This window comes from Denticeps clupeoides, chromosome 17, assembly GCF_900700375.1.
Source record: "Denticeps clupeoides chromosome 17, fDenClu1.1, whole genome shotgun sequence".
In the NCBI taxonomy this organism is placed as follows: domain Eukaryota; kingdom Metazoa; phylum Chordata; class Actinopteri; order Clupeiformes; family Denticipitidae; genus Denticeps; species Denticeps clupeoides.
The window spans coordinates 10260386-10287092 of NC_041723.1; the positions used below are offsets into that span (position 1 = coordinate 10260386).

Genomic DNA, 26707 nt, shown 5'->3' on the forward strand with positions numbered 1-26707 from the left:
TTGTGAAGAATCCCAGTCTAATTAATGCAGAAAATGTAAATAATAGGAGTGGTTCAGCTCTGGCAGGTGGATTTATTTTATTTATGGAACGGTTATGCGTTCCCACTGGTTTGCAAACGATAAACCCTTGACCCGCCTCTTCCCTGCGCTTTGTGTTTCCAGTTTCATTATCAGTATGTTCTGTGTGACAATGCAATGACTTCTCTCGCTCTGTCCCTCAGATGCCAGCAACAGTAGTCATGAGTCGAGGGTGGGCGTGATGGGCAGTTTAGATCGGCAGCGGAAGGCAGTGGTGCCCCTTGCTGTGGTGTCCACCCTCACGCTGCTGAGTCTAATTATGCTGATCGGCATCCTTATCTACTGGAGGTGAGGACATCCAATGCACAAATGAACAACGTGTTGCCAGAGTAAATACCCGATGCGCCTCTCCACAAACAACATCTTAACATTTTTATATCACTGCAGATGTAGTCAAAATTATTCTATTCTTTGTTTAAAAAAAGGACTGTAATCCAAGCACTGCCTTGCAATATATATACTATATATACTTCCGGCGCCCCTGTGTTTGACAGCCTGATACAGCAGCTCTTCTCACTTTGAGTTTTCTTTCCTCTTTTTTCTGCAATTTTTTTATTGTAAATTTCCCACTTGTGGGACTTATCTTATCTCATCTTAAAATGCTTCTTTGTATTCTGAGTATGTTTCATCGTTACATATCCTCCCTGGCTGCATGCATTCATTTGACTGGAGGGGAGTGTCCAGGATCAGAGGTTATAAATAACCAATAGTTTCTTATTAAGCTCTGGGCAGGGCGTGTTACTTCTGTGAAGTGTTTGAGCATGAAGAGGTCACTGCACTTTCATTGAAAAATCGGCCAATTCATTCATTTTTTTAATACACATGACCTTCTTTAAGTACATTTGTACATGTAAGCAGCCAAAAAACTCCTGGCAGTCTCCTCAAAATGGCTGGTTCCTCCAGCATAAACACACTCTACATCGTGTCTGGTGGACGCATATTAACTTTTGTTATTTTGGTGCGAAGATGGTGAGCGTTAAGCTGGTAATCTTGGAGTCGGGGTGATTAAAACCCTCAGATATGTTGATCCCTTGTTTGTGCCGCATCGCGGGCTGAGGGAAGTCAGGCGGACGCTGAAGAAAGGGCCCGCGCCTGATTATGTCCGACACGCTCAAGTCCTGTTCTGGCCTTGTAAGTCGCGCAGAATTGCAGTAATGCGCCGTGTGTCCCGGCCGTGTCACCGCTGGGAAACATGGTGCTCATTTGGTGACTCTGCGGCTGTGCACTTGACGTGGGCACGAGGGGACGTCTTAAAACGCCTGTTTTTAATCTGCCGGGACATTTTATGGGGTGTGTTTTCAGCACTAATCCCTCTGAAGATGTTGCTATTTTGGCGGACACAATGCAGGTTCATCAGGGGATCTTTTCGGGTGATCATTTAAAAACTTGTCAAGGATTAACTTCAACATATTTTTGACCCCGCCGCTACCTTGTGTGCATTTTAGGATTAGAAATGAAACACTGGCTATGTGCTTATGTCTGCAAAATAATAACAACAGTAATCTTGCTTCTTCTGACATCTTTGTGCAAAAAAACAACGTGATTCCATAATATCAGTCTCATGACAGGCGCCATCAGTCTGTCATGATTGTAAAAATAATAAATAAAAAATACAACATATACGCACAGACACACACAGACAGTCACGCAAAAGCACACTAAAATGCAGAGATGACACTGTATTACTGTTTTATGTCTCCCAGCTCACTGCAGTAGAGCACTGGTGAGAAACGATGATAATTGTAGATAATGTTTTTTTCCCTTTTTCATACAGGAAGTGCTTTCAGACAGCTCACTTCTACATAGAGGACAACACATCGCCACGGGTGATATCTTCTCCCTCTACTCCTATGATAAGTCCAATAGGTAATAACAGAGAAAATTCCAGTTAATTTAGCTGAAATTTGTACGTTGAAAGAAATAATGAGGTGTGAAAGTGGCTTTAAAATGAATCTGTGTCTCAGCACATCCTCCCTTCTGACGGCTTCTGTTTCCCTCAGATGAACACGAAGCGTTCCCTCTGAAGCAGTTTGTCAGACATGTAGAAAAACTCCACGACACCGGCTCCTTCTCTGGAGAATTTGAGGTGGGCTCAGAAGTCCCTGTTTTGCACCTATGTACCTGCAGCCCTCGGGGGGCTTTCTCTCCCAAAGCGTGTTGGTCCACTTGCCGGCATAGTGCAGAAAAACAGAAGACTAGCACACATGTAGTGTTTTCCATAGTAGATGAAAACTGGACATCACAAACATGATCTCTGTTATAATCACCTCGGGACCACACTACCAAACCAAACATGCAAACACAGTCAGCACTTTTATTAAAGAAATAAACTCTGAATCAATTTAAATCACACCATCTTATATATACAGTATAACACCTCCATAATACCCTTGTTTGGAATGTCTTGAACGCAAGATGCAAAATGAGTAATGAGTTTTTTCTATATATTCTATGTACATTTTATAGTATTTTAGTTATTGAATTAAATGCGAATGTTGTATTTACATCTTGCAATCCTTATTCATGTAGAATGCTTGGATTTAAGTGATGATGTGCCCTGTGACTGTTTTCATCACTGCATATATATTATCAGCTTCAGCATGTCAGTCCTCCCCAGAGCAGCATGGTGTAAATGGTCCTGACAGAGAACCTAAAATGCACCACGTTTTTTTTTTTGGGATTCCATCCAGACACTGTTTTTTTGTCCATCTTTCCCGCCTTAAACATAGAATCATTAGTGTGCATCCGATGGACCGGATTATAATGGCTAATCGTGCTCTCGTTCGGACACAAGTGAGCTAATGTTGGTCGTATGAAATAATTATGTAAATAAAGAGGCAGCCAATTAGCTATTAGAATATAGTTTTAGTACAGAGCGGGCTTCAGTGATTTTTAAGTGAAAAAATGTATAGTAACGCCAGTGGCAGGGAAAAAAATGGTGTGCAGATGGAATCCAACCGAGTCAAATGCTTGCTCGGCTCCGCGTGAAACTCATTAAGCGCATGAGGTCCTGTGAGATTTTGCGTGTGCCGTGTGCCAGTGCTTTTTGTGTGTATAATATTGCACTTTTTCTGTTCACTGTGTGTGGTGAATGGTCGTCGCTCTGCCACTGCATTCTCACTTCACCCCTTAGAAATTGAAAGAATTTTTTGAGGTAAGCCTTGTCTTTTTCAAGTGTTTTTCTTTATTGCATTGTTTCGTGCGTCAGTCCGTGTTTAATGTCATGCATCCTTCACCTGCGTCTACTTTCTGTGACGTTCTCACAAGAGAAGAGCTGAACGTTTCCATGAGAGCTGCAAAGCGCTACCAACTACGCTGTTGTTGTTCTGGGACGCATTCAGTTCTCCAGACTGAAGCGACCCCCTGCTGTTTTCCGTTCTGATGCTGCACTACTCTACTAGATCTTTATGAGCATTATTGTAATGTTAATCAGAACATTGAATAATTACAACTAGCCAGACATAATCTACCCACAATTACCACAGTACTCAAAAAAATTTTTTGTAAAAATGTATTCACTTCACTTATGAACTGACAGCTGAAATGGTCTTTTTAGGAAGTCCAGACGTGCAGTGTGGACCTGGGAACGACAACAGACAGCTCCAATCACCCAGAAAACAAGAACAAGAACAGATACATCAATATTTTGGCCTGTAAGTCTTATGTTACACACGTACAAGAGTAGAAAAATCTCCACAAACACAGTGATGACTGCGGGATGGTGGGTGCCTCCTTGTTTCAGATGACCACAGTCGAGTCAGGCTCTCACCACAGAATGATAAAGATGGGGAAAGCCATGGAGACTACATCAATGCTAACTTTGTGGATGTAAGAGCCGTTGCTTTTTTTCTTTGTGTTCTCCTTTCTCTCACTCCTACTCTGCAGCCTCTGTGTGGGCTTCATGTGTCATATCGTGTAGTCGTTTTCGCTTGATTTTCTCGGGGGATGTCAATTGCAATGAACCATTTCATTTGGGGAAAAGTAAAATCTTTGCAAACGTAAGCATTGAAAACTGTTTATAAAGAGCACCACGCTGTAGCAGCGTGAGGCGCCTTGTGCATGAATGAGTGTTGTGAGTGTCTAAAGTCAAGTGCCACCTCTCCGTAGGGTTTCAATAAGCCCAAGGCATACATCGCTGCGCAGGGCCCTCTGAAGGCCAGCACTGAGGACTTCTGGAGGATGGTGTGGGAGCAGAATGTGGGCGTGATCGTCATGATCACCAATCTGGTTGAGAAGGGACGAGTGAGTCTCCTTTACTCGTCTATCCCCACCCATCTGCCTGTTCATCACTCTTTTTGTCTCTCCAGTGAAATGAAGAATCGTCAAGGTCTTATCTCTCAAATGTACTTTTATCAGCATTGTGTGAAATTGGCGCATCTTTCTGCCATTACTGTGGGTAGTTTTAGACTAAATGCAGAATAAGAGAATCCCAAAAATATTCTAGCCTTGCTATTGGAGCCAACTAAGGCACAGAGGACAGACAAAGTTGTCCTAAATTTTTCACAATGTTAAAATGTATTACAATATTATTTTATTCCTATGAGGAAAAAGTCAAATGTCAGTTGAGGTTTTGACGTTTCCTAATAATGAGACCAAATAATTTTAAAATGAGTATTTAGCATGTGTAATTATAAATAGACTTATGTGTTAATAGCATTTTTTAAACATTTGTGCATTTTCACTGTATAATATGCAAACATTAGGAATCTCAAATTGTTGAAATGGATATGATTCTATTGATTCTAAAGTCACTTATATATTTTGTAGAAACACCTACTATTAACCTGACTTTTAATTAATCAATTGGTGTTAGAAATAGCTCATATGAAAAGCTAAAACCCTACCAAATTATGTTTAATGCATTGACTTTAATTAGTTTGACTGAAAGAAGATTTATCATTTAATCAAGACAGAAAGGTCACATTTTGGCAAGACAAAAGTTTTGTCGCCTATACAGAAATTGAACAAACAAGTTCATCAATATTCTCTGGTATCATCTTCCATGCTTCCTCTTTCATCCTAACCCACACATGCTCAATGATGTTCATGTCTGGTGACTGGGCTGGCCAATCCTGGAGCATCTTGATCTTCTTCGCCTTGAGGACGTTTGATGTGGAGATGGAAGTATGTGGTGGAGCACCATTCTGCTGCAGAATTTGGCCTCCTTGCCTCAGACCATTGATGTTGCCTTCCACCCTGCACACCCCCATACTGGATGTAACCCCAGACCATGATTTTTCCGCCACCAAAATTCACTGTTTTCTAGGTGAATCTCGGATCCATGCGGGCTCCAGTAGGTCTCCTGCAATATTTGCGGTGACTGTGGTGTGATTCAACACAGGATTCATCTGAAAAAAATCCACCTTCTGTCACTTTTCTACCATTCATCCTTTTAGCAGGCTGTGGGCCTTTTCAATTGTCTTTTGTTTAGTGCTGTCTTCCGGGCACCGATTCCACCATGTAGGTCGAATTTTGTCGAATTCTGTTTGTTGAATTCTGTTTGTCGAATTCTGTTTTGTGACAGAATTCGACAAACTGTTCTGGTTGACACAGGGACTTCAGGTGACCAGGTCTCATGGAGCTCTGCTGCAGTGGAAAATGGGCTGGCCTTGGATTTTTGAGCCAACAAACTGTCCTCTCGAGCAGTTGTCTTGCGGGGTCTGCCTGACCTGGGCTTGTCAAAAACGTCTCCAGTCTCTTCAGATCTTTTTTTCATCCTCTGTACTTGACGCTGAGACACATTGAAGGTGCCTGCCACATCAGTGGTGGATCTGGTCTTCAGCCTCTTGATAATCAACACTTTAGTCTCAGGGTGAATCTTAGGCATGTTTGCAGAGGTCTAGTTGCAGTTGATGTGAAAGTATAGTGTACTGGGGGTCTTTTTATACACACTTGAGACCTAATTGATCCATTATTAGTCACAGGTGAAGCTCATATGACAAGGCAACAACACTTATCTCTATGCAAAAAATTGACTCAATGGGCTTTACCAAGCTTTGAATATTAGAATACTTTTTGACAGTTTAATTTTGCACTGAAACATTATTACAAAAGCTGTTGGGAATAAAATGAGCCATTTCTTGTAAAAAAAAATATATAGAAATATATAGAAATATATTTCAGCAGCACTTTGTACACTTTTGTCAGGGACTGTATATATGACTTACCCTAGAATTTTACCACTTACATAAGATGACCCACCTTTCAATAACTAAACAAAATTTCACATTTCATCTACATTTATCTTTTTTAATCTAGACCACAAATATAAGATGGCAACTCTTATTCATACGTATTATGAGATGTATTATAGTTGGAGTAGTATATTTGCAGTAATACTGCTTCACATATGGTAAATGCAGAAGTTTACTTGCAGCATTCTGTACAGCTCTGGAATGTGTCTGGTTAAGTGTAGTTAACCTGAGCTTCTCTTGCTTTACTTAGAAAAAGTGTGATCAGTACTGGCCCTTAGAGAGTCAAGAAGAGTATGGAACTTTCCTGGTGACTGTGAGGAGCACCAAGATGCTGGCCTACTACACAGAGCGTACCTTCACCCTGAGGAACACCAACGTCAAGAAGGTCGGACAATAAACCATTGTGTCATTGTAACTGAAGGGTGGATCAGCGTTAGACTTTATTTCACTTCAATGTGCATTTGTCTGCTTTCCTGCTCTCAGGGCTCACAGAAAGGTCGCAGTAATGAGAGGGTGGTGGTGCAGTACCAGTACACACAGTGGCCTGACATGGGTGTCCCAGAGTACACCCTGCCTGTCCTCGCGTTTGTCCGAAGGTCTTCTCAGGCACGGAAGGAGGACATGGGGCCTGTGGTTGTGCACTGCAGGTGGATTTGCTTTCTAGTTCTTAATTTGCATGTACCTTAACTGTAAATGTTATTATCATATGTCATATTTGCTTTTCTTTTTTGACCAGTGCTGGTGTTGGTAGGACGGGTACCTACATAGTCCTCAGTAGCATGCTGAAGCAGATCAAAGAGCAGGGGACAGTCAACATTATGGGCTTCCTGAAGCACATCCGGACCCAAAGGAACTACTTAGTGCAAACAGAGGTGTGTGTGTATTTATATATTCCAAAATTCAATTTATTGAATTATTGTGCATTGAGTACGGCTTCAAGGGCTGGTCTGATGTTCTCCATCCCATACAAATGAACAGGAGCAGTATGTCTTCATTCACGATGTCCTAGTGGAAGCTATCTTGAGCAAAGATACAGAGGTGTCCACCAGTCACATCCACAGATATGTAAACGACCTCTTGACCCCAGGTCCTTCAGGCAGGACACGTCTGGAAAAGCAGTTCAAGGTGAAAACCTATTAGCTCTTAATCCTCCCGAAAAGGCGTTTGCCTCTTTGGAAATTTGGGACAAGACCATGTTCACTTTTTAAAACTATAAAAGCTATTTGTGTGTGCTACAAAAGCTGTAAGTTTCCAAAATGCTTGTGTTGCAGTTGGTGACCCAGTCCTGTGCCAAGCAGAGTGACTACCGCTCAGCACAAAGGGCATGCAACACAGAGAAGAACCGAAACCCCACTTTAATACCAGGTCAGTGGTCATCAGGTCAATATTATATCATCACTGATCATAACTTTGATGCCATTTTCATGAATTGACTTTATTTTATTTAAATTCTCCCCATCGACTATTTTAGCTAGTGTAAAGTCCTTGGGATTTAAATAAATAGTTAGTCAAAACAGGAAAGGGACACGATCATTGGTGTATGTGACGTATTGATGGGTACAGGTTGAAATTATGCAGAACGAGGAAGAAGCGTGTGTGGGAGGCATCAGTCATTGGTTTCAGTCCATTTCAAACTCCGTTCATAAAAACATCTATTCATGGAAATCCTAAGGATGGTTGGTCTGTAGCTCAAATACAGAACCCTTAATGTCAGTCCAAGTTTGCAGGCAATGTTATCATTTATTATCATTTGTTTGTTTGAATTGTAATATTTTGATATGAGCTGTCCCCCCAAAAATAACAGATCATCATGCAATATTATCTTTCTGGCAGTGGACAGATCTCGAGTGTGTTTGAGCACAGGAGCTGGAGAAGAGTCAGACTACATTAACGCTTCCTATGTCATGGTGAGAACCCTGCAAATTGCAGTCACATGCTGGAGAGGTGCTCTGAACTGCAGTATATGATTATAGAATATGCACAGAATACTAGTTATCACACAAATGGTAAAGGATCGGAAGATGATTGTCATGTATTCCAATCTACAATATATATGTATCTATATCAATTTAAATATTTTCACATGTAATAAACATAATTTAAAAAATCTTTCAAGGGCTATCGGCAGAGCAACGAGTTCATTGTGACCCAGAACCCCCTGGCTGGTACAGTTAAGGACTTCTGGAGGATGATCTGGGATCATAATGCCCAGGTCATTGTGAGCTTGGTGAGTAGCGATGAAAAGCATCACTTAAAATGACCATATTGTTGAATTAAGTGTGCTTCCATTCATTCCTGTACTTTCTTTGACCCAGACAGAGGAGTCTGAGCCATTTATTTACTGGCCCAGGAGAGGCCAGCCAATCAGCTGTGAGACATTCACGGTCACCTCCAAAGTGGAGAACCGTGTTTGTCTGTCTAATGAGGAGATGCTGTTGGTGCAGGACTACGTCCTGCAGGCCACACAGGTTAGTTCACTGACAAGTATGTAATGTTTTCACACAAATTGCTCAGCTCAGCTTGTTTCGGCTCAAGTCACAAGCAACCTGGCTTTTCACCTCTTTCCGTAGGATGTAAGGTAAGTAAAGGAAGGAATGGTACACTTGATTGTTCCCAAGGGGAAATTTATACAACACAACACATATATCTTTTTCATCCAAACATGCTCCCAGTCTTAAAAAAACTGATATACCAGTAAAACATTACAATACAAATCAGTATTACTAACAATAAAACCATTACATTCAATGCATAATAAATAACAACCCTAAATATAGATTTATACATGTATTTTGTTACTATCAATAAACCATTAAACAATAAAGCATAAAACAAAAACCCAGTGAAACCATTTTTATATGGCGTGGAAGGAATGAGATCTTGTATTTTTACTCTTTACAGTTTGGAATTGTAAACATGAGCATTTCAAGCTCCCTATTCAGAGTGTGTGTGTTGATCATTTTAATACCTTCCATGCCTCATTCTTCCTGCATCTTCTTTAGGAAAAATATTAAACATTGTTCTTTTCATATTTCTTTGCAGTTTCAGCACAGGTTGCATTTTGTTCTGTTTATTTTTTAAAATATTTTTTACACATTTTTTCAACAAGGTTGTAGGGACAAAAAATAAGTCCATTATTGCCTATTTAGAAATAGTGACAAGCTTCACCATTAGAAGCCCTCCTCGCTCTCCCCTTCTCTTGGGTCTCCAGTCGTAATGGGTCAGACAGCCAATCAAAATGAAAGTTTTGTAGTGTGAGAGCCTGTTTAATATAACAAGGTGACACTGGATCTTTAATATTCCTTGTCTACTGACCAGTGAACAGGAAATGTCTTGGACGAGGCGCAGAGCGAATTTGCATGCTGCCTGGCTGGATATTCCGAGTCTAATTGGCACAGAAGTAGTTGCAGAAACTGTTATATATTTAAAGAAACAAATGCCTTCTGAAAGCAGTGAAAATGGAGCTCAATAAAACATGCTTCGTCGGAACACATCTGTTATTTTTCGCAGAGTTGACACGTTGCCATCTGCACCATCAATCAGAGCACCAGTTACCAGCTTTACTACACATGGGTGTTAGCACACACACACACACACACACACACACACACGTTCAGTTGTGCTCTCTCTGGAGCCTACATCAACGCACACACTGGGAGTTTGCAAGTCAACAGACAGCGGAATTACAATGCATATGATGAGATATTTGTACTCTACCTGTGTGATTAATGTGTTGATGTTGTAGGTCAGGAGGGATGGAACGTTAGGCACATCTTCACAGCTTCCCTCCATCCATCCATCCATCCATCCATGTTGATTACAATTACAATCCCAGTGCCATAATTTATTTTGGAACATGTTCATATATTTATTTATTGAATCCACATGTTTTGGTAAAATGGGAATACATTAATAATATCTAACTAAACAATTGTTTGTCTGTCGCTTTATTAATTGCTAGTAAAGAAAAAGTATGTCTACATAGCCGTAGTGATTACGTGTGTAAATGACATGTTCCGTTAAGACGTGAAGTATAATGATTAGATTTAAAGCCATAAATATATTGAAACAGATAATCAAACATTTCCAAACAATCCTGAAAGAATAAAGGCATTAAAATATTGCTGTTGACAGCGCCATTGTTGTCTCTTATGGATTCAGGATGACTATGTTCTGGAGGTGAGACACTACCGCTTTCCACGCTGGCCAAACCCTGACAGGCCCATCAGCAACACATTTGAGCTCATAAACGTCATCAGGGGGGAGAACGGTTCCAAAGACGGTCCCATGGTCGTGCAAGACGAGTAAGGCTTTGTGCCATTTGCCGAGACTCTGTAGTTAGTTAGTTATTTATTTCCATTCTTTGGGACGCTGACTTTTCTGCCACACATTTTACATTATTGTACCATGATGTTGCAGGCATGGAGGTGTTACTGCCGGAACGTTCTGTGCCCTTTCCTCCTTGGTACAGCAACTACAGTTGGAGAGCTGTGTGGACGTCTACCAAGTGTCCAAAATGATCAACCTGATGCGGCCGAGCATGTTTGTAGACATTGTACGTTTTTTATTTCACTCCATCTAACATTTTGTCCAATTTTTCCTGGGATGAATGTATATGTACGTTCATGAGCAGGTTTTGCGATCAGAGTTAGGATGTAATGGAATACATAGGATATATTCAGAATACAATGCTTTTTAAAAATATAAGATAATATGTTAAATAAAAAAATATAATTTTGCTCTATGCTCTCAAATTTAAATGTGGGTGACCAGAAATCATCAAATAATGTTGTATTCATGTTAATGTGGATAGGTCAGCTGTAATGTGTTAGCTGCACAGAATTTCTCTTCTTGTGCCTTTTGACTGCAACTCCAGTGCGTGTGAAGGCAATGTGACAGCTTACACACTGCTTTTATTTGCATAATCAAAAATAATGATGTTGATGCAGATATGCAGTATATTATATATATATTCAAAAAAGTATTTTTTTATGTACTGGAATAGAATCCATCAATGACTGATTTCCAAGCAGTGTTTTAAATACCTGATTAAAACTGTTGTCAGGAATCTGTATTTGATGTGAATTTTGTAGTACAGACAAAAGTGACATTCATGCATGTTTTTTTTTTTTTTTTAAGTCTATATTTTTTAGTCCTTAGTTGTTACAGACAGATTAGACTGAAGGTCGCTAACAGTAACTTTCTTTCATTTCTATGAAATGTTCTGTAAATAATATCCTTTAAAGCGGGAGAGGCCTGTTGTTGACCCTTCGAGACATTGTTTTACAGGATCAGTACCAGTTCCTGTACAAAGCCATTCTGAGCCTGGTAGACACTCAGGAGGACGAGAAATCCCTGCAGTGCTCCGACAACAACGGGACAGTCCCAGGAGACTCCGTCTATGTCACAGAGAGTCTGGAGTCCCTCGTGTAACCATGGTAACATGTCTGCACAGCAAACATGGACCCCCCTTCCAAAATGGATTTTGTTTTTTTAAACAGAAAAATGACAATTATCTATTGCTGGATATGAAGCGATCTTGTAATGTGTGCCTTTGTATAATTTCCTTGTTTTTTTCTTAATTCTTAAAAATATATCTCCTGTCAACATTTTTTACATTTTTGTGCTAATATACTAACAGCATTTCCTAACATTTCATATTATTGCCACTATGCTCTATTAAAAGGGAAAAATATACTTTTTACGCAGCACTTGTGGCTATGAATGGGCCCTACTTTTTACCTTACAAATCTGTAAATATAAAACGATGTAGTGAAATTCTGCTCTTGGGGGCAGAAGAGCATTGAGTAATAATATTCTAATATGTAAATAGTATTATAGCAACCAAGCCAATGGACCAAATTTCTATTTATATGTTTAGATGTTTTATATTTGACTATTGCCAAGGCTACAGTCATATGGCTAAACGCTAATTCTAAATTTTCTGACAACTTTTTTTTTTTTTTAACTGTTACAAACTTGAAATGAAGCATGATATACTGACACAGTTTAGTGGTACAGAAGTGTTACTGCCTGTTTAGAGGTAGAAATAAAGGAGAAGGAAACAGGAGTGATGTTCATCCTTCGTCTTTTTTTTTTTTTTTAAATAAAACACTCTCCTTATAGAAACGTTGCCTGTGTAGCAACCTTGTTTGCCCACTTAAGACATTTAATAATGTCAAGGTCAAATGATTACTTAGCAGAAAGGTACAAAGCTTTATTCAATCTGTCTGGCACGGTGCAGACATTTAGAAAATAAGTATGGGATGAATTTTTCCAATTAACCCTGTCCAGTCCCAATCACTCTGCAAAACCCCTAAACCACTGACCCCCCGCACCCAACCCCCTCGACCAGCAGCCACATGGCAGGACAAGCGTCATGATGAGACAAAAAAGAAGTGGTCCTTTCTTAGACTGCAGGTTGTCACTTCAGAAAGAAATGATGGGCTGCACCCAAGAAACCGATCTCTAAATTAAGACGCAGGATTACCGGGGCCTAAGATAACAACCGAAGGAGTTATGCCACAATCCTGCCCAAGATTGGTTATTGCAAATTATTTCTATTTCTAATCCAGCCTAAGTCGCAAAAGGTTATGTGCGTTTTTGGGGGGAAATTAGGTCAAACCTCCAGACACCGTCTTGGGCAGCAGGCATATTGTTGCCCTCATTTGCATTTTTGACTTTTAATAATTACAAGCCCAATTATCCCAGGCTTGGCCTAGTTTGTGGAGACCTGTCTATTGAGGGTGGAAGTCTGTTTTCAGACAGCCAACAGCCTAAACAGGATTAATTTACTCCATGTAAATATCTGAATAATATCCATTTCTACATAATGTCCAAGTAAAAACTGTATGTGGCATTCTTACTATTAAGTAATAAACGTTGACTGTATTGCAGTGTTATTTGCCAGCAAAGAAGATACATCACTGCATTCAAAAAGACTGTTGAAAGCCTTTATTTTTAAAATAAATCTTGCTGAAAGTATTTGGTTAGTTTTAATACAAATCTTCCTGCCAAATCACCATCAATAAAAATATAAACCTATGAAAATCCCCAGAACAACCGTTGTAAAGCCCTTCAGGACGTTTTTGAGAAGCTGAGCAGTGGGCTTTGAAGTGTTAAGGTAGGGAGAGAATTAAATAAACACACAGATAAAACCAGACGTAATGCAACATCAGAAGTCTTCAACACAAAGATAAAGAATGTCATTACATGACAACATATAAACATTCATATTTAAAATTAGCTAAAACACACACACACAGCAGACTTCACTAAACACCAAAAACAGACAGCAATCTCATAGAATCTGGCAGGACTTTTAGGTAAAATTAAGTTACTTTAGTGTAATGAGTACTAAAATGCTTTTAGTGCACTATTGATCAGGGTCCAAGATCTGTCATGACATCAACTACAGAAAATGTGTGTGTGTGTGTGTGTATATATATTATTGCTTATAATTTAAATACTGGTCTATACCAGTCAAAAAGGGGTAAAATATTAAATATTGTTTTACAATATTTCACCCCATATTTACGCTCATCATTGAGTGAGTCACTCTTGTCATTAATTTTTAATTAGACTAATTTTGTGTACCAAACTAATAAATCTAATGTGACCATTTTACATGACCTTTCTTAGACCAGCATGGTAACTACCATCCAATTACAGTTAACAGGAATGGGATTTCCTGGCAGTGCCAAAAATTGACGTAATAATGGAGCTTCGAAACGCCCTAAAGTGCATTAAACTGATTTTATATATATATTTTTGTCACACCGTTTTCCTGTGTAGTGACATCGGTATGAAGCAGTAATTCTGTGTAGTGATATTGGTGTAGGCAGGGGTTTGCTGTATGTGTCAGTTATACAATCTTATTGTGGCAGGTTAGTAATGCTACCATAGTTTTTTCTCCTTTCAAACGTCTTTCTGAATTCTTTGGTTTGTAAGGCTGGTGTGTTGCTGCCGAGAGCTGCATGTTGAATTTTCTCTATTCTGAGATGGTGCTTTTGCTTGTAAAGTGGAGGCCTTCCTCCTGAAGTCTCTTAAGGACCGGGGCATAGATGTCCTTGGTCATTGGTACCACCAACCCTTTTGTGGTAATTTCACCTGTAAGAAAAACACATTGCCACAATACAGCCCATTACTAGCTATCTGCTTCAGTAGAGGCTAAATGGAAGGTTGTAGTAGCCACACACTCGCCTATAAACCAGAAGACCACAAAACCACTCACCATTGAGCACCATGCGGGCAGCAATAGCAGCAGGGTAGCCTACAGTTTTGGCCATGGCTGAAAACCCATTTGGGTCTCCATAAACAACCAGACTGATGTGCTTGGTTTCCAGTTCACCAGAGGAGTGCCTGATGCCAACATCATTTCTCATGACGATCAAGTCTCGCTCACCTTTGTCTAGAGAGACGAAGGGGGGGGTGGGGGGGGGGGGGGGGGGGTGGAGAGAAGGACTCAGGGAAGCACCCCAAAACACACCTGAACTCACTTTACACTATAAGCACCACTGCTTACCAAAGGCCAGTTTGGCCTCAAGGTGCTTGGCCAAGGCTGACAGGATGGAGTTTGCATGAGGCACCATCTCATCACTGAGCATTCCCAACCTAACCAAGGAGTTTCACCTCGCAATGAGGTAGAAATTGTTAGGTGGAATAATTATGCTTTATGTGCACATAAACACAAAATGCCCATTCTCTCTCATATGTTCTGACTGTGTGGAAACAGTTCATGGCATCTGGCCCTCACCTCTTCAGAGTCTCCATTCTGAAAGAGTCTTTCCCAATCCGCTCAAACATGGCCTCCTCAAAGGCAGAGTCACTCACTGATGGAGAAAGCCCAAGCTGCTGGCACATGAGAGCTTTCTGTGGAGTTTCATAAAAAAAACAAGAGCAAATATTTACTGGCAGTTCTGAAGTTTCCAAAGTTAAAATTTTACACAAGTCTTAATTTATTAAATACTGGTGACTTTTTTTCTCTTCGAGTTTGAGTTAAGTTGTATACCCAGGACATGGGAGAAGCTGTGTGCTCCAGGAATGGACATGGATCTGTGTTAATCAGACCCAGCTTCACGAACCCACTCATTGCACTGGAGAAGCCCTGCATGCACAAACACATACACACATGATTTCAAAAAAGCAAATCAATGAATGATGCCCACCAAAATACAGTATATCTGCAAAAATATGTCTGGAAAATGGGTGTTTTATGAGACAAATAGGCTATTTTATAACAAATGTGGTACATACTTTTAATATTTTAAGTAGTAGGGTATACATGCCCAAATATGGTATTTTTAAAATTTAAATAATGAAATATGTTTTTTTTTTTGTCAACATCTACCCTGAAGCGCAGCGTTCCCCTGATCAGAGTATGTGCCGTCTTGATGCCGTACGGCTCCGCATACTTGGTGCTGTCTCGGTTGGGGAATCCTTCCAGGTTGAAGCCAGGCAGGAAGTCCATGGGCATAGTGGACTCCATCAGTGACCCACCAGCAGGGATACTGATCACCTGAATCGAAAAGGAGGAACCGTGAAAACCTCATTGCTTACTTGCATATTCACCAATATATATAGTGTATTATTTTCATGACCATTTACATTGGTAGATTCTCACTGAAGGCATAAAAACTCCACATGTGTTCATTCATAGTTTTGTACTTAACAAAAAGTGGAGACCTGGCCTCCACAGTCACCAGACCTGAACCCAATCGAGATGGTTTGGGGTGAGCTGGACCGCAGAGTGAAGGCAAAGGGGCCAATCGAGATGGTGCTAAACACCTCTGGGAACTCCTTCAAGACTGTTGGAAAACCATTTCAGGTGACGACCTCTTGAAGCTCATTGAGAGAATGCCAAGAGTGTGCAAAGCAGTAATCAGAGCAAAGGGTGAAGAAACTAGAATCTAATTTTTGTTAAGTACATAACTCCACATGTGTTCATTCATAGTTTTGATGCCTTCAGTGAGAATCTACCAATGTAAATGGTCATGAAAATAAAGAAAACACGTTATATATATGTAACTTTTCAAGCCTTGTTAAATTCTTCATGTTAGTGACTAAGTCATGTAAACTGGAACAAAAAACCCAGCATGACGTGACTATGAATGTGCTCTACTGGCTCTTTCCTTCTCTACCTGGTTGTTCTTGAGAAAAACAGCAGGGCTGATGGTGTTGAGCAGAACCCCATAAGGACTCCAGCTGAACTTGTAGCGTAGAGGATTGTCTGAGCACTCAGGTGCGGGGAGACCTCCACAGAATGATATGTAGGATTCCACCTGTACAACAAACCAAGTAATATAAAAATCCAGGCCAAAACCTTCTTATTCCAAGCCAAAGCAGACATTTTGCATCTCAGAACCTCCTCAATCAGTTAATGTGTGATACGTGTAAACCACCATATTCAGGTTTGCAAACAGTGTATCCACACAAACCAGAATGTGTATGTTGTGTTTGCTGCCTGTTCCATTAGGAAGAATGGTAAAATGAACATACAAGGGACACATGGGAAGGCAATATGTTAACTGTTGTGTCAATATGTCTCACACACATACATGTGCACAGTCTCACACACACTCACGTGTGCACACATATTAAAGGAAGAACTGGGTATGTGCACAGATACGTGTGACAAAAGAAAGATGGGCACACTGGGTACGTACAGTTCCTCCGTCTGCTTTGGCCTGGTCGATGCACTCCATGGCCAACATGTGATCAATGCCAGGGTCCAACCCCATCTCATTCACTATGGTGATGCCAGCTTCCTCTGCACTAGAGTGGGGGAAGGAAAATGTAGATCAGTGCTATGGAAAAAGCAATACGTTACAACTTACATATATAAAATACCACTCTATGCCCTGGTGTTGGAGTAGAACACCATTCACCAGATACCTCTTCTGCAGCTCCTTCATGGCGGGGCTCAGGTAGCTGGCTGTAACCAGGTTCACCTTCTTGCTGATGCAGTGCTTTGCCACCATTGGATGATACCCATATGGGAGCATGCTGGAGAAAACAGAGGCTTTTCCTCAGTTAGCCTGAAGACAGGTCATTCAGAAGATAATATTTGGTATTATTGTGTTATTAGAAGTATTAGTAGCATACGAAACATTATGGCAATTACAAGACGCCCTTATGCAGAGCGACCTACAATCAGTAGTTACAGGGACAGTCCCGCTGGAGACACTCAAGGTTAAGTGTCTTGCTCAGGGACACAGTGGTAGTAAGTGGGGTTTGAACCTGAGGGGTGTGTGTTACCCACTAGTCTACTACCACCCTATAACCCTAAAAAGATTTAGTAAAATACCAAAAAACATCATTCTAATTTCCAAAGTGGTAAATACCTCATGACCAGGTCGTGATCTTTGATCAGTGACTCCAGGTGCCCCTCTTGGCTGGTTACATCCAGCATGACTGGGATGGTATTAGGGTATTTGGAAGCCAGCTCCTCGGCCTGGTTCAGCAGAACTGAAGCTGGTGTGTCAACCATAAAGAGATTTTAATACTAACAAGGTTGACAAAGAACTAAACATATATGTGCAATTACAACATATACACTGGTGCTATTATTCGTTGATTGACTATCTACTGAAATCCTATTAGAATAAGTATGTCCAAATGAAAAAGCTTTCATTTTATTGTGTTTCTAAACTATATTTTACTACGTCTGAAAGTTGAGTCATGGCAACTGGACTTTCTTTCTTTAAGGTAGAGACGTTTCATTCTGCATCCACAGAACTTTGTCAATCTGAGGAAATGTTGTCAAGTTCTGTGGATGCAGAATGAAAGTATTCCACACAGGCCGATAGAGGTGGATGAAGGAGGTGGATGAGTAGGACTCACAGAACTACTCATTAATTACATGACATACAAATAATTAAAACATAGTCCCTAACAAAGCTTGTGAAGAAATTGACCTCAAGTGCCACTGAAATATATTTCTAATCAAGATTATTTTACAAGAAATGGCTCATTTTATTACCAACAGCTTTTGTAATAATATTTCAGTGCATATAAAAAGAAGCCCAGTACACTAGACCTTCACATCAACTGCAACTAGACCTCTGCAAACATGCAGATTCACCCTGAGATTCAAGAGGCTGAAGACCAGATCCACCGCTGACGTGGCAGACACCTTCAATGTGTCTCAGCATCAAGTACATAAAAATAAAGATTTGAAGAGACTGGAGATGTTTTTGACAAGCCCAGGTCAGGCAGACCCCGCAAGACAACTGCTCGAGAGGACCGTTTGTTGGCTCAAAAATCCAAGGCCAGCCCATTTTCCGCTGCAGCAGAGCTCCACAAGTTCTGGTCACCTGAAGTCCCTGTGTCAACCAGAACAGTTTGTCGGATTCTGTCTCGAAATGGTCTCCATGGTGGAATCAGTGCACAGAAGACAGCACTAAACAAAAGACAATTGAAAAACCGTGTGGCATTTACCAAGGCCCACAGCCTGCTAAAAGGATGGATGCTGGAAAAGTGGCAGAAGGTGGATTTTTCAGATGAATCTTCTGTTTAATTACACCACAGTCGCCGCAAATATTGCAGGAGACCTACTGGAGCCTGAATGGATCCGAGATTCACACAGAAAACGGTGAATTTTGGTGGCGAAAAAATCATGGTCTGGGGTTACATCCAGTATGGGGGTGTGCGAGAGATCTGCAGGGTGGAAGGCAACATCAATAGTCTGAAATACCAAGAAATCTTAGCTACCTTTTATATTCCAAACCATAAAAGAGGCCAAATTCTGCAGCAGGGTGGTGCTTAATCACATACTTCCATCTCCACATCAAACTTCCTCAAGGCGAAGAAGATCAAGATGCTCCAGGATCGGCCAGCCCAGTCACCAGACATGAACATCATTGAGCATGTGTGGGTTAGGATGAGAGGAAGCATGGAAGATGAAACCAGAGAATATTGATGAACTCTGGGAGGCCTGCAAGACTGCTTTCTTTTCTCCTGATTATTTCATCAATAAATTGTACGAATCCTTGTCAAACCACATGGATGCAGTCCTACAAGATATTAAATTTGGATCTCACAGCACCACTACAAATATTGTATTTGCAGTAAATTTGTTCAATTTCTGTATAGGCAACAAAACTTTTGTCTTGCCAAAATGTGACCTTTCTGTCTTGATTAAATGATAAATATTTTTTCATTGAAACTAATTAATGTCAATGCATTAAACATCATTTGGTGGGGTTTTAGCTTTTCATATGAGCTATATGAGCACCAATTGATTAATTAAAAAAAAGTCAGGTTAATAGAAGGTGTTTCTACAAAATATATAAGTGACAAGTCTTTTGTCAGGGACTGTATAATCAATGTAATTCACGTCTCAGTTGCAATTCCCTTATACTTGTCTGACACAGGTACAGAACCAAGAATGGTCTGTATGGTCCAATGCTTGGATGAGACCTGACTGCTCACCTGACTACACGTAGAAGAAGTTAAACCTAAGATTCCAAGAATCTTAGGATGGCGCCGGTGAGGTCGGCTGCCGTCGCGACTGCTCCAACCAAGTTTAGTTTGTTTTTGTTTTTTAAACCCTCTTTTAACAACCCTACACCGGCAAATCTACCACCATGCAACGCATTAAATACAGTAGAGACACTCTTTTTTCCTTACTGCTCTTTCTTTTATGGCTCTTTCTTCTTTCTTAAACATTGTAAAAAACTGTAACTCATTTGCACACCTTCACCCTACCAGTTACACATATTTTATGTTAAAGACGTAAAAGTGTAATATTTGGTTATGTTTGCAATATTTGCATATTGGTTCACTGTTTACTTGCAACATTTGCAATACTGTGGTCTGTAGCAGTTGCAGAAAGCATTTCACTGCACATCATACCGTGTATGACTGTGTATGTGACAAATAAAATTTGAATTTGAGATTTACCACTATGATGACAAGTATGTGCGACCGTGTTGAATGTGCTGAGATTCCATGTGCTGCTATTTCAAATTCAGCTCCGTGTTTGCACATGTGCAGTGAGGACAAACTTCACGACGGGTGACAAATTTCAAACAGGTTTGACATTCTTATGAACAGCCGATTTTGGGTCATGGCCTGGTTGGGAGGGGCGATCGTACATCATTTAGACTGTACGATGCACGACCAAGCAACGATTGGGCTAGACTCAAGAAATTTTCGTACAAGTGTAAAATCGGCTTTAAAACCGCAGTGTAAACTGAGATTTTTTTTTTCTAAAAGTTTGATTTAAGGGGGCAGGCATTGCCCCCTCTTGCCCCAGCGTAGAGCCTGCTCCAATGATTATGCACAGAGACGTCTCTGGTTTCTCTAAATCTTCTGATTATGTTATACACTGTGGATGATCAAATTTGCAAAGCCCTCGCAATTTGTCATTGACCTTTTTATAGCTAATCTTGTTACAGATGTTGTACAGATAGTTCTTCTAGCATAAAATATGAAATGAGCTTATTTAGTGCACAATTTTTCAGTTTAAACATTTGTTACGTTACATGTTCTATTGTAAATAAAATATTGGCTCATGTGATTTGAAAGTCTTTGAGATTTCATTTTATTCAAATTTAAGGAATATACCACGTTTTACATAATATTGAGTTACATTTTATTTGCCCCCATCGCACATATTAAAACACACATATTACGTTCATCACATTCATTGTGACGTTCCTTACCTATAGTGACCTGAGTGCCCTTATCACGAGTCAGGTATTCAATGACAGGGCCGGTCACATAGCCTGAGCCCAACAGCAGCACACGCTTCATCCCGTCTTTCATCAGGATCTGCTCCGACTCTCTGTGAAGAGCAGGAAGGCTAAAAGTTAATACAGACCAGTTACAAAAGTTATGGCAGACCAGCAATTAAAAAAAAAAAAGGTCACTATTCATCTGTGTTATTCCACTAATGGACAATTATCCATCAACTGATGCAGAAATCTGAAACTACTGGGATCAGTGTGGTTTTCAGCCCCGTGCACAGACAAACTCCTCAGTAACATCAAATTGTTGCTGATCACCTGATCTCAACCATGTAAAGGCTGGAACAAAAACACAGATTGCAGCCGGGTCTCCAGGAACAGGGCTGAAAGTCGCACATACAGATAAACAAGCCAGCAAAACAGGCGGATCAAGCGTCTGATGAGGCCGCCCTACTGAGCAGTGCCATAACCAGTTCTGGCTCACGAGCCTAAAAGGAAGAGATGAGGAATATCGGCCTGATCCTGGATCAGCTTGCATCATCTCAATAAAGTCCATGCAGTCAATTCAGTGTGCACCAGACCAGCATTTCTCAGCCCCTAGGGAGTCACTGCCAACCAAAAGCCTGCGTCTCCAGCATAATTGGATCTGACGTGGCACATGTGCACACGCGCAGCACTAAGCCCCTGACCACCAGCTTAGGGTCCACCGAATAATCTTTTCACAACTGCCAAAGAGACATTTTAATTAAAAACAATAAATAAAAACGAGACAGGGCTGATCTGTTAAAAACTCTTATAGCAAAGTTACATTACATGTATAAATTTTATTTTAGATAACTTTTATTTCAGGGGTCAATCAGACAAAAACATTTCAGAATTTTTAAGCTTTTTTTGTTTGTTGCCCAATTCACAACATAAAAAAAATGCAATCAGCTACAGTGCTGGAAACACGACACTCGCCACCGTTGCTGCTGGCTTGCTCACCTGGGGCTTTAAGCACTCTTCTATTTGTTAGGAGCTTTGTGACACTGCACAGTGTAAAAAGCGGCATATAAATAAAGGTTAATTGACTGCTTGATTGAATCCGGAACTCCATTCCAACTTGTTGATAGTGGCCTGGTACGTGAAGAAGCCTACTTGAGGAATGGGAATGGTGCAAACTGTGCTAAAATCTAGTAACAGCAGCAGACCAACATCTGCTTACAAACTTCAGCTTAATTGCTATGCATTTGCACTGGGCCGGCTGCTGGCTTGCAGGCAGGACATATCGGTGAGAGTCTTTACCTGATCCGCAATCTGCAGACACATGTTCCTCAAACCATCCACAACTGATGTGCTTAACAAATTGGTAAAAGCAGTGGCTGTGACTTAAGGTTTAAAAATAAAACATCTACAAACATGTGATGCTTCAATTAAATATAAAAGTTAAAGGTTTCTAACTTCCTACAAGTGAAAAGCTATTGATACTATAATACGCATTAATGTGTAATGATGGTTTTAAAAGAAATGCATCATTGCCTAAATGTTGTTGCTTAAGAACAATTGGATCAGAGGTAGGAGCAATACACAGAAAGTGTATTACTGCATAGTTGAAAATGACTCACATTACCTCTTTTCTCTGAGCTTCTGAATATACTCAAACTTGGGGGTTAGCTTCCCATTGGATGTTATGACGGCCTTTAAAACGAAGACAAACGGCACTTTAAAATCACTTTAAAAATCAAGGGCAATGTGGTGGAGAATCTATAAAAGGAGAAAGCAAGTTTTTCCCCCCAATGCAACAATAAAACACCTTTCCCCACAGTAATCACCGTTTATGGTTACATCATAAACGCTGAATTGCAGGTTGTAAACATGTGCAAGAAGCAACTTGCATGCAAGTCAACTAATTAGGACAAATCAAAATGATTTTCCTGAAGGTACAGTGGATACCAGTTTCTTTTAAATAAACTAATATATAGTAAGCCCAAAAACAATGTGACCCAAGATTTTAAGGATATTTATCGTTTTATCAAATTTGGAACACAGATGTAAGACAACACCACTTTGTTATGAAAAAAAATATTGTTAAGTTTACAGGAAAGAAATAAATGAGTGATTACATCTTTTATCACTTTTATAGCAGCGTTGCTAAAGAATCACTCACGTCTCTGACTTGTGGGGAAAAGTCCTCTTTGTCCAGGGGTCTAGTCGCATCCGAAGGGAGCTGTGGATCAGAGACAAGGACAGTCAAACTCCACACCCCTACTCACAGAAAGCCCTTCGCTGAGAAAGCGTAGCCCTTCTTCCTGCAGAGCTCGATGCAACCCTCTTCCCAGGTAAACCATCAGCCTCACACATTACAGACAGACTCATGTCTCTTACCCCAGACTGCACATCTTACCATCTCCCAGATGTATGGCAAGAGCCGGTCTCCAAAGTACTCAGTGGCCTCGATGGGCATCTGAGCCGGCAGGTTATCGATGGAGCACATGAGGATCCCATTGCCCTCAACACTACAACAAACAGAGCTCAAGCTGAACGTCTGGCGTGGCACATGGCCATCGGTGAGAAGATCGTGAGAAGTTCCGTACCTGTCATGGTCTATATGCTGGTCGGCGTCATACATGCAGAAGGGCTTTTCGATGGTGGTGCATTCGGTCATGAACTCGATGGAGCCGCCGGTGTCTGCTGAAATGTCACAGATCGCCAGTAACCTGACGGAAGGGAGGGGCTGCGAGTGAGGGCACTTTTAAAATTTGGCCCTGAAGGTGGCTGTGATCCATGCTCCACGGGTTTAAACATTTCTAGGAGATAAGGGGCAGCTACTGTGCGAGGCAAGCTTATCAGATCGAATGGTGTTACAATGAGGCCAAGTTACCATCAGGGCTGTAAATTCTGCAATAGCAACAAACATTTTCACTCAAAATTCCTCCTACGGTCCTTTCGAAATCTGTTTCGGCAAATAACGCCAAGGACAACGTGATAAGGAAATGCAGAACTTGTACTTTTCTGCCACTGTTTCAGATCGCTTGCTCAGCCAATGTGTATAGAAGGGGGCGGGTGGGCGCAGCTCACTTATGGGGAAGCTGGGGGGAACCCTCTGCAGTGGCGGCGGAGGGCTTCATGGGCCTGATCAGCCGCTGAGCGTCCAGTCGGCGAAGCAGCCTGGGGGTCTGGGGGTCCCAGTAGATCCCGTTTATCAGACATGTGGTGTAGGGGGCCACCTGGGTGGAAAGAAGCAAATTCAACATTACAAACGACGGACACAGAAGCCACGTAGGATCTGGAGCTGCCAGGTGACCAGAGACCCGGGTCCAGACTCTGTGCCTCTTTCACAATGCCAGCCTCGTACGACCCTCTGACACCAGATAGCCAGAGGAACCGAAGGCTCCAATTATGGTTGTTTTTTTTGTTTTGTTTTTTACATTTTACATCCTTACATCCTAATCGATGCGAGAACAGGAAGGAAGAAAGCAGGCACGAGGAAAAGCTACTTACACTGGCTCGGAAATGCGAGGTGTAAAGTTCCGGACGATGTTCATATTCCAGCGGGTCATAAACTCCGTCACTCTTCCTCACCAGGTGGTGGTGCCGACTCAGGACGGTAGCATAGACCTTAGTCATGTCTGCAGGCACATTACAGCTTACAAGTAAGAAGTCCAGAAATTATTCAGTGCATTTTGATTAATAAGGACTGAGAGCCTGACCATTTTTATTTTTACTGTTAATTCTAAAAACATAAGACATCCAAAAAAAACAACAGAACTTAATACCTCCTGACATAGAGACCTCCTTCAGCTCAAGTGGCTCAACAAATTCACAAGGAAGTTCGTTTATGATTTCTTGGGCACCCTACAATACAACGGCGCACGTGATTGGCTGAACAACACAATATAATTCATCCTGCATATAAAAAAAATTAATAAAAAAGCAACAACCTTGGACACGTTGCCAGTTCCCGTGAAGACAAAAGTGAGGGGGCCGATAGACTTGGGCATCAAGCCAAGGGAAATCTCATACCCACAATCCCTCACGGCCTGAATGGCTTGACTGACGTTTCTGTAGTTGTGCGCCATCCCGATATGCTGGAGACGGACGAGAGGAAAACTAATTGGATTTTAAAATTCCAGACAGAGCGTCCAAAATGACCCAACAACCAAATAAAAATACTGTCATGCACCAAAAAAAAAAAAAGGCAGAAGGTTTGCGGGGACCGTACCATTAACGGGGTGTGGTGTCCTAAGGCAAGAAAGCGCAGGCCCAGGCCGTGCAAAATGTTAATCATACCTAAAATGGGCAAATGTGAAAAATAAAAAGGAATTAAGCAGCCAGCAAACACACATTAAAAAAATAAATACGTTTATATAGCTCCGTACAGGACAAGCACCCGCGTGACTATTTTCACGCTTTAATAAGAGGCGAATTTTTCTTTTATAAAACCACATTTACCCGCAACGTACCTGCCACTCCAGCCCACTGGCCAAACGCTACGATGCGGAAGCCGTTGGCATCGACCATCTTCTCGTAGTCGATCAGGCGCGCGTTCTAAAGTTTGGGGAGAAGCTCATACTAGTTGCGGCAGTTGACGGTGTGGCTTTATTCATCGTGTGCTGGCTTGGAGGACGGGAGGGTGACGTGCCGCGTACCTTTTTGAGAAGGTCGTCGAGGAGGCCCATGTTGGCCTCCTGCGCTTTGATGGTGTGGGAGAAAAAGGCGTACGTCTTCTGGGGAAAGACCTTCTCCTCTGGAGGCCTCTTCACGCCGATGATGACGGAAGCCTCCGAGATGTCCTCCCGGATCACGGCCCCGGCTTTCTCGTAGTACTGCGGGAACAGTGCGCGTGATCGGGCATGTTTTACCGGACCGGCTGATGAACGATTCGTTGGGTGCGCTCACTTTTTCGTGGATGGCCCGTCTGTTGGACGGCTGCACGTAAACCTTGTGGCCGGCGGCGGTGATCTCCTTCACATGCCGCGGGGCCAGAGGCGCCCGCCTCTCCCAGACGTTGATGTCCTCGCGCCGTATGGCAATCACATGCTTGTGGTGATGCCAGCGCCCTTGGCCGCACAGGCACGTCTTCACCCGCCACACCTGGGGCCTCGCGAATCGGAGCATGACGTCGTGCCCAAAGAGGTGCAGAATCTGAAAAGAAACCTGGGAGCTTCTGACAGGGGGAGAAAAAAAAGAATGCATGACACGTCCAGAGAGCCATTTTCCAACGCAGCACACCCATTACCCCAGGAAGAGGGTTGCAGGCGAGCCTCAAAAGTAGAAGGACGTGTAAGAAGAGGGAACATGGAACGACATGAACCGCACCAAAAGGTTCAGGCCTCGTGTTCAAACCGCTGTGGCGTGCATTGAGGGGCACGTCACCGCGCACGCTGACATGCCACCGCCACCACGCACGCTGACATGCCACCGCCACCACGCACGCTGGCATTACGCCGCCGACGCCGCCACCACGTCGCTCCCTTTCGGAGGGCGACAGAGCGACGGAGCGCGTCGACCTACCTGCGGCAGCGAGGGCGCTGAGGCGACGCGGCGACGCGCGGTTCACGCTCCTTCTGACGCCCCCCCCGGGAGTCTGGTGGCGTTCCGAAGCACCTCGCGTCCTCCGCGCGTCACCCGCGTCCGCGGCCAATCGGGCCCCGAGCGTCGGGGCTCGGCCTCCCGCGTCGCCGCGTCGCGCGGTTATGACGGCGCCGCTCCGTCCCGAGCTGCGCCTGCCGGCGATTTATTTTTATTTCGGGCTTTTACCTTTAC

General features: G+C 42.0%; 2 protein-coding genes across 10 annotated transcripts in view; one reads left to right on the plus strand and one right to left on the minus strand.

Annotated features, from left to right (window-relative positions):
* Positions 1–12342, plus strand: part of ptprz1a (protein tyrosine phosphatase receptor type Z1a) — a 38525-nt gene extending 26183 nt beyond the window's left edge. For 6 of the 7 annotated variants that reach the window (XM_028957418.1, XM_028957422.1, XM_028957421.1 and 3 more), the window contains 18 exons: positions 222–366; positions 1853–1944; positions 2079–2164; positions 3212–3232; positions 3635–3731; positions 3821–3906; positions 4186–4320; positions 6523–6657; positions 6756–6919; positions 7009–7144; positions 7251–7397; positions 7544–7637; positions 8106–8179; positions 8389–8499; positions 8588–8740; positions 10434–10576; positions 10692–10827; positions 11562–12342. In XM_028957418.1, coding sequence (XP_028813251.1) covers positions 222–366; positions 1853–1944; positions 2079–2164; positions 3212–3232; positions 3635–3731; positions 3821–3906; positions 4186–4320; positions 6523–6657; positions 6756–6919; positions 7009–7144; positions 7251–7397; positions 7544–7637; positions 8106–8179; positions 8389–8499; positions 8588–8740; positions 10434–10576; positions 10692–10827; positions 11562–11705 — 2099 coding nt within the window. In that variant the 3' untranslated portion in view covers positions 11706–12342. The remainder of the gene's footprint in view (positions 1–221; positions 367–1852; positions 1945–2078; positions 2165–3211; positions 3233–3634; positions 3732–3820; positions 3907–4185; positions 4321–6522; positions 6658–6755; positions 6920–7008; positions 7145–7250; positions 7398–7543; positions 7638–8105; positions 8180–8388; positions 8500–8587; positions 8741–10433; positions 10577–10691; positions 10828–11561) is intronic. The other variant, XM_028957420.1, reaches the window with a different exon arrangement.
* An 869-nt stretch (positions 12343–13211) lies between these two features.
* Positions 13212–26630, minus strand: aass (aminoadipate-semialdehyde synthase). Of its 3 annotated transcripts, XM_028957428.1 has the most exons (25): positions 26456–26630; positions 25841–26108; positions 25591–25767; positions 25405–25489; positions 25164–25231; positions 24883–25029; positions 24718–24796; positions 24443–24570; positions 24020–24168; positions 23536–23658; positions 23346–23457; positions 23109–23168; positions 22572–22639; positions 22247–22258; positions 20939–21060; positions 17615–17744; positions 17166–17276; positions 16937–17045; positions 16412–16552; positions 15622–15789; positions 15283–15378; positions 15028–15143; positions 14797–14885; positions 14506–14682; positions 13212–14381 (listed from the first exon to the last, which is right to left on the minus strand). In XM_028957428.1, exons 2-25 carry the CDS (start codon positions 26057–26059, stop codon positions 14263–14265), a joined length of 2805 nt encoding a protein of 934 aa, XP_028813261.1. In that variant the 5' UTR covers positions 26060–26108; positions 26456–26630; the 3' UTR covers positions 13212–14262. The 3 variants fall into 3 exon arrangements, with proteins under 3 accessions (XP_028813261.1, XP_028813259.1, XP_028813260.1); XM_028957426.1 differs by having other exon boundaries at positions 25841–26630; XM_028957427.1 differs by lacking the exon at positions 22247–22258 and having other exon boundaries at positions 25841–26629.
* Positions 26631–26707: the final 77 nt, after the last annotated feature.